Genomic DNA, 8,654 nt, shown 5'->3' on the forward strand with positions numbered 1-8,654 from the left:
GGCATTTCGCTTAATTGCTGATGCTTTAAAAAATTAAATGATGACATACATTCTATCATCTTGCGCGACCTGTGAACTTTTTACTTTTAGTAGTCTTGGCAATTCGAAAAAACAAAAGTTTCACGACCGAGCTCCACATTTAACTTAATCGGTGTTTAATTTAGTATACGTAGTATCATATTCAAATAAACAGAAATTTTTATATTTCATCAAAATTATTTGTCATAAAGCATTTTATTAATGTATTAAAATGTATTAACATGGACAATTATAACTTTTTGCGTCATCTGTTATAAAAAAGAAAAATTAGATTAGCGAATTACATGGTTAAAAATTTTGGTGCAAAATTTTTGTCAAATTAATCAGTGAACAACAGATTCTCGAGCAGCACTTGTATTATTAGTTTACAACAGGAATAAAATTTATTTTTCGTGTATCGCGGAAAAAAATATTCGAACGTTACAGCATGTGGGGGACAAGGACGGTTGACGCGACGTTTTTTGGCGATCGAGCGCGAGAAATTGAAGCGCGATAAACACTTCCGGATATTTTGAGATGTAGATGGCGTTGAAGGGGAGACGGAAGTGGGAACTACTTTGCCGCTTCGCGTGGCGTGGGCAACGACGCGACGATCGTTGCACGGTCCGGCTATATATAAGAGGCGAACGCCACACTTTTTTCGCTTCAGCAAGGGTAGAGTTGTGTTCCGTGTTGTGCGTTTGTTGTGTGCATTTCCTTTTCCTCAGAAATAAGCCACATAACCTATGCTCATTCCGTGAAACTAACTCTCCTAGAAAAAAAAAACCCAAAAAAAAGTAAAAACTTGTGAAAAACGCATTAAAAAAATCGCAAAACTGTAGACGAAAACTGTCGTGGCCTCGGTGACAAAGGGAAAGGAAGTAAAGGAAGTGAGAGAGAACGCACACGAGGCAAAGAGTGTGAGCGACGCTGCTATTCGCAGAGAAAGAGAGAGAGAGAGAGAGAGAAAAAGGAACGGACGAAGAATCCATCTGGATAGCCACAGGCACGAAAAAAAAAGTGTATCCACGCGCGCACGAGGTCGACGGAAACTGAGTAAAAGTATACGAGGAAAACGTGCGAGGAGACCGCGTGAGAGAAACAGGGTCGAGACGAAGAAAATCGAAGCGTGATTGTCGCACGCGACGCGCGGGAGAACCTTGCTCCGCCGTCCCTCTCCTTCGAGCGCGAGATACTCTACGACCGCCGCCATGAATCCTGGAGCGCCCAACTACCCCATGGCCTCGCTCTACGTGGGCAATCTGCACACCGACATCACCGAGGCGATGCTGTTCGAGAAGTTCTCAACAGCCGGGCCCGTGCTGTCGATCCGCGTATGTCGCGACATGATCACCCGCCGCTCGCTCGGCTACGCGTATGTCAACTTTCAGCAACCGGCTGACGGTGAGACGGCTCATTATATATTTTTATTGTTGCGCAATAATCCCGCGACGGTGGCGACGATCGACGACGTGGACGAACATTCCGTTGTTCCGTTGGAGATTGCCAATTTAGGATTACGACTCGACCAATTGGATAATTTTTATTTTAATTCCTTTCGTTTTAATTGGTTCAATTTCAATCTTCAGTTCGCAATTCTGAATGCGAATGAGATACGTCTAAACGTCCATCGTTGTCATAGGCGTCAGCATCGATGCCAGCGACGGCGTCGGTGTCGATGTCGATGTCGATTTCGATGTCGGCGTCGGCGTCAGCGTCAGTCCGTCGCGCGCAAATCGCCACCTGCTGCATGCGCCGCTCACATGTGCCGCGTGCTGCGGCCGTGCCAAACTGCCAATGCGCGCTCTGTTGGCTTCGCGTCGCTCGCTGTTCCGCCATAGAATTAACTCGTGGACTACGCGTCAGAAACGGAGAGATTATGTTCAATTCGACTAATCGAATAATCCTAATCCATTTTGTTCCTATTCATTCAATCTTCTCAATCTTGTTCAGTGCGGCAGTGTGCAAGCCAACGGGCTTGACGGTGATTAATGATCAAATGGATTTGTCGCGAGAACAAGAGATTTTTTCTTCTTTTTCATTACGCACTACATTTGCAGACAGATGTGTCCTGAATAGAATTAAAGAAACAAATTTACTCAAAATATCTCAAGTGATCTGATAATTATTGCATTTATTTATTACATTTATTTCGCTTAAAATGCGGAGATGTACAAAAAATGCAGTTAAAAGAATTAAGGGGATGCTAAAGCTGTCCTGTTTTATCGATTACTTTGCTTATTTTCAATTTACTAATCTTTTAATTGTATTTACAGAATTAAAAACCCTTTTTCACAATTAAAGTACAGACGATAACGTAATACGTACGTAAGAATTTTATATCAAAAACGAAAAAAAATTTTAATATAATTTATAAATTAAATTTTTTTTTGTTTTTTTATATAAAATTCTTACGTATTATGTTACCGTCTGTACTTTAATTGTGGAAAAGGATTTTTAATTCTGTAAATACAATTAAAAGATTAGTGAATTGAAAATAATCAAAATAATCGGTAAAACAGAACAGCTTTAGCATCCCCTTAATAAGCGGCTAATAAAAGAATATAAAATTCAGGAGAAATTTTAAAAACTTTATTTCTTAAAAAAAGTCAAATTTCAGAATCCTGCTTTTTGAACAAGAAATAAAATGTTAATCTAAGAAAATGGGAACGATTGGTAATGACAACGGTCGATACTTGTACCGTTAACTTTTTTTTTTATTACGTGAATTCGATTTTCGCTTACGAGAGACGAAATAAACTCTCGATTTCGCGTGCGCATCATTCGCACGAAATATCGACCTTGTGACAAATTTCCCTTTCAAGATAATTCCAAGAAACCTGATGTTCATAGAGTATATGAAAATCTGTGAACATCAATTTTTGTACCTACCGAACAAGTCAACAAAGAAATCGGTATTTTTTAAAACAAGACAAGAAAACAGCATGATAGAACTTTAGTTTCTTCTCCGCGACTTGCAATTTTACCTAAAATTCGAAATTCTAATTATTCTACAACAGATAATGGAGAACATTTTTTTCTAGATTTTTCCTGCTACCTAAGTTTTACATTTTTCCGCTTTTTTCCCATTTATTTTTTTCTTTTACATATCGACTAGTGATCATCTCCAATTATCCAATTTTTAAAAATGTCAAAATAAACATTATCTAATATAAAATATTATTTTAAATAATAGGAAAATAGGTAACGATAAAGTAAAAAGTGCGATATTCAACGAGTACTCACGATAGGATAATTTTATTTAATTACATGCAGACAAAGCATTAGTATCAAATAATATTCTATTTAACAATCATTGTTTTGTATATATGTGTATATAAGCAACAGACTTTATTTTGCTTATATATAAATATATTAATTCAATTTTCTTTATAAAATTTTATATTTTTATTTCAATATTATAATTATCATCTGAAATTCACCTTAAAAGCAACAATGTATAATTGTTTCGATAATAATTATTAAAAAATTATAATTCTTAGTTAAAAAATAGACTGGTATTTTTTATTCAATATTTTTTCTTTTTAATTCAAGAAAATTAGTATTGAACAATGAGAATTTTATATTTTTTAAACGTAATTTTTTATACAATAATAGCAAGTTGATTATTCGACCGATAAACGTTTTAAACATAAAAGTAAAGATCGCCTGTTTTGGTCTGTAGCTGATCGGATCTTGTTGCTGAATATAATTTTTCTATGAAGTTAAATATTCTTATAACTTATATTAACTGCGCCCCAACAGTCTTGAAAATTCGTTATGTAAACAAGTTATGTTTGTTTGACGCTGTATAATCTTATTTTAATATTTTAATGTTTAACATATTTAAAAAAAGAATAGGAAAACAACAATTGTTTTTAGTACAATTTATTTTTTATTACTGTATATTTACAATAATGAAAATTCCACTGTAATGCTTATGAGAAAATATACAAAAGTTGCTACAGATAATGTATTAGCTATATATAACCATTTTATAACTTTTTTGTGTTTTTAAAACGTAATAATTATATTAACTCGAAGTTCGGATTTTTTAATTGATTAAACAAACATCTATTTTTTTGTATTAATGGATATAATTCTTTAATAATATCCTTTAATAATGTAGAAAATATTAACCTATCTTATTCTGTAATTTAATATGGATTCTAATCTGAAGAAAAAAGAAAGGGAAAAATGATAAATTATTTTGAAAAACTTTAATTTTTGGAATAAATAAATCTGCAATTATTTAATTTTATGAATATATATTGCGAAATACGCAAATATAAAAATACGTGATTTATTTTTTTTATACATACAATTAGGATACGTAGAAGAACGCAAAATTATAAAAAATTATAGTTGCTGTACAATTTGAAACGCAATCATAAACTGAATCTGGAAAAAATATTTTAAATTAATTTGATCGTTAAATTTAAGAATAATGCTATTATTTACATATCGATACGTAACATTTACCTTATTGTTTATACACGTGTCATCTGAGCAAAGTTGTCTCTAAATGATTGTTAAGTATTATCATAGCCCTGGTAGCACGAATTGATATAACATCCGTTATATACTAATTCACGAAAATTTCAGGTCATTTTAAACTCTGACAAGGGTAATAATCTTCACAAGTTCTTTGTAATTTTTAAAGATGTTATATTATAGCATTGCTATTAAATTGATGATCTAATTTGGTTAATATTATTTCTAGTTTGTTTACGATTGTGTTTTAAATCCGACAAACTATATCGGTAATCAGTTTATACAACGAAAAAATATATTTAATAATTTATATTAAAATTATTATTATTAATATTAAGCTCAGTTTTGACCGGCACACATTTTCTTCTTTTAAAAAACCAAATTTCCCTGAAAAGAGGAAAAACTATTAATTTTAACTTGACAGAGAATTTATGAAACTGAGAGTAATATTTAATTTATTTATGATTAACCATTTAAAAATAATTTTTGAATCGAAGACGCGAAATAAAATCTGTACAAAAAATTACGTTTTTTTTTTTTAATAATAAAAATTATTTTTATTTGATGGAAAATTATTAATTGTAATGATTATGTTTGGCGTTTTTAACTTCTTCATCCAATTTGTAGTAATAGCTCGAAAATTACGTTTTTCAAATTTTATCACTTTTGAAAGAAGTTTGCATATATATTTATAATTATGTAATTTAATTAAAACATTTTATGCATTGATCTTAGCAGATGCATCTTTAAATTATAAACTCCAGTCAGAATTACAAAAGCGATGACACACATGAATTTATGTAATAATAAAAAATTTTTTGTTTTCGATATATAAGCATGGCGATAAAATCTTTAAAACATTCACTTTTATAAAGATAATACATTTGCGTATGTCTTTATGTTTTAGCCGAACGTGCCCTTGATACCATGAATTTCGACATTATAAAAGGGCGGCCTATTCGGATTATGTGGTCGCAGCGCGATCCCTCCTTACGCAAATCTGGTGTCGGAAATGTATTTATCAAGAATTTAGATAAAAACATAGACAATAAAGCGATGTATGATACATTTTCGGCGTTCGGTAACATACTCAGCTGCAAAGTTACACAAGACGAATCGGGCGCGTCAAAAGGTTACGGCTTTGTTCATTTTGAAACAGAAGAAGCGGCCAACAAATCTATCGAAAAGGTCAACGGAATGTTATTAAACGGCAAAAAGGTAAAGTAACACTTGTTATTCATTCGATTAGGACAAAAGTTGATGCTCGATTGATTTGTTTCAATCATCAAACCGATTCCCTTTTTGTTTCTCAACATGGATCTCACTTACAGGTGTATGTTGGAAAATTTATCCCGCGTAAGGAGCGCCAGAAAGAGTTGGGCGAGAAGGCCAAACTGTTCACGAACGTCTACGTGAAAAACTTTGGCGAGGATATCACCGACGACAAGCTGAAGGAGTTGTTCGAGAAGTACGGGACTATTACAAGCCACAAAGTCATGACCAAGGAAGATGGCAAGCCACGTGGTTTTGGATTTGTCGCTTTCGAGGACCCGAACTCTGCCGAGCAAGCAGTGCACGATTTGAATGGCAAGGAGATCACCGAGGGCAAATGCATATATGTCGGACGAGCCCAGAAGAAAGCTGAACGCCAACAGGAGCTTAAACGGAAATTCGAGCAGCTAAAGATCGAACGCCTGAATCGGTATCAAGGCGTGAACTTATACGTAAAGAATCTAGACGACACGATCGACGATGAGCGTTTGCGTAAAGAATTTACGCCATTTGGCACGATTACGTCCGCGAAGGTGATGATGGATGAAGGACGTAGTAAAGGATTCGGCTTCGTATGTTTCTCGCAGCCAGAGGAGGCTACCAAGGCAGTTACCGAAATGAATGGACGTATCGTAGGTTCCAAGCCCCTCTATGTCGCTTTGGCACAACGTAAGGAAGATCGCAAGGCGCATCTTGCCTCGCAGTACATGCAACGCATGGCGAATATGCGCATGCAACAAATGGGTCAGATATTCCATCAGCCCGGTAATGCCGGGAGTTACTTTGTACCTACGCTGCCGCAGCCGCAGCGATTTTATGGACCCGCGCAGATGGCACAAATTCGTGCTACTCCACGCTGGCCGGCGCAACCAAATCAAGTACGTCCGAACGCGCAAACTGGCGCGAATTCTGGATTCGCGTCGATGCAAGCTGCACCATTCCGAGCGGCGCCACGCGCTCCTGCCGCGCAAGCTGGCACCTTACGTAACAACATGTCTGCCAGACCAATCACAGGTATTATTTTAAAAAAATAACATTACAAAATATCTTGGACACTGATTTTGTGTAATAATCTTTGTTTTTGTTATTATTTCTTTTATTGTATTTATTTTTTGACTCTTCGAACTACCATGCATCATTATAATGGCTTTCTTCTAACAATTGTTTCATAAATATAGTGATTTTTTTCTAGATATTTCTTTGTATCATATGTGTGTGTGTAGGGACTTTTGTGCGTTTTTATTGTTATATTATTTATATAAAATATAAAGTCTTCCTTTTTTTCCCCCATCAGACATAAAATCTTTTTTTATTCTTTATTTTATTTTTTTCCTCTTCGTATTCATTTTGTTTATCACTTCGTTTGTTAACAAAAAGAATTTATAACTAATTTTACATATACATAAATAAATTGTATAACAAGAAGCAGCACGATAAAGATGCATATATCAGATAAAGATTGGAATAGAAGAGATTATAAACCTAACTTTAACTCAATCTGTTTTATATAGATATATGGTATGCGTCGTTCTGTCTTATGTATTTTATTTTTCTTATTAGAATTTTGAACATTTAGCAGAAGTTGAATATTTAATTGTATAGAAACGTCACGCTTTAAAAAATGAAATAAAAAAAAACAAATGTCTTAAAAGACTTGAACAACTAGAAAACTTTTGCTAAAATATATCTGAAATGGTTAGAGGTTATTCCTTAAAATAAAATTATTTGTCGATTAAACTATTTTTTTACTATCCTATAGTTAAATGAATTGCATTTATTTAATAAATTATAAGTATTTTTAGAACAATATAAATAATATAAAATATAACATTTAAATTATTATAAATTTAAATTACCGTAAATTGTTATAAATTATGTAATTATTATAACTTTTATTATTACACTAATTATAATATGTACAATATTATAATATGACTACATCTAATTATTAGTAAGAATAATTATTTTAACTTTGCATTACATAATTACTATATCGATATCTGTGTATTTCAGGTCTGCAAACAGTTGGTGGTGCCAACTTGCAGAATCGTTCCATGGCCGGACCAACTGTTGGTGTCTCGCCCGGTCAGAGCCGTCCACCAAATTACAAGTACACCGCAAACATGCGCAACCCACCACAAGCGGCCATGGCTCTACCCACTCCGAGTGGTCCTACTCTGCAGCAAGCAGTTCACATTCAGGGTCAGGAACCGCTCACCGCGTCGATGTTAGCCGCGGCACCACCACAGGAGCAAAAGCAAATGCTGGGCGAACGATTATTCCCTCTGATTCAATGTATGCATCCGGAACTGACCGGAAAGATTACCGGTATGCTTTTGGAGATTGATAATAGCGAACTGCTTCACATGCTGGAGAATAAGGAAGCCCTGAAGGCCAAGGTCGAGGAAGCCGTGGCCGTATTACAGGCCCATCAGGCTAAACAAGCGGTCGTGCCGAAAAAGGAATAAGCATCACGTCGATAATCTTTATAATAAATAAAAATAAATTTCGATAAATTTTCAATTTAATTCGATGTGTATACGCGGTGTTAGCATTTAGTTTTATTTTTCTGAATTTATGCAGTTTAATTATGTGTCAGTATAATGTTTATATAACAGATTTACTTTCCAAGATACAACCGGTTTCGAGACGCTTGGAAAGCTGCAGGAATGCATGTTCTTTTTACAATGTAAAACTTTAAGAAAGCAGTCACTTCATATTCGTTATATTAGAGTATGGAGAATTACAAAAAACGTTTTTTGAATCAACAATTAGGTTCGACTTGCGTTTGCTTACTAAGAGAAGCGGTATGTGAAAAGATTTCTAGAATTTTAAGATAATAAATTTTTCTTTCAAGATATGTACACATA

At 34.2% G+C, this 8,654-nt stretch overlaps 1 protein-coding gene across 1 annotated transcript; it reads left to right on the top strand.

Annotated features, from left to right (window-relative positions):
- Positions 1-369: 369 nt before the first annotated feature.
- Positions 370-8,654, top strand: LOC105839262 (polyadenylate-binding protein 4-like). The gene is made up of 4 exons (XM_012685443.3): positions 370-1,422; positions 5,420-5,730; positions 5,844-6,798; positions 7,798-8,654. Exons 1-4 carry the CDS (start codon positions 1,230-1,232, stop codon positions 8,250-8,252), a joined length of 1,914 nt encoding a protein of 637 aa, XP_012540897.1. The 5' UTR covers positions 370-1,229; the 3' UTR covers positions 8,253-8,654.

The sequence above is a fragment of the Monomorium pharaonis genome, chromosome 3, assembly GCF_013373865.1.
Source record: "Monomorium pharaonis isolate MP-MQ-018 chromosome 3, ASM1337386v2, whole genome shotgun sequence".
NCBI classification, from domain to species: domain Eukaryota; kingdom Metazoa; phylum Arthropoda; class Insecta; order Hymenoptera; family Formicidae; genus Monomorium; species Monomorium pharaonis.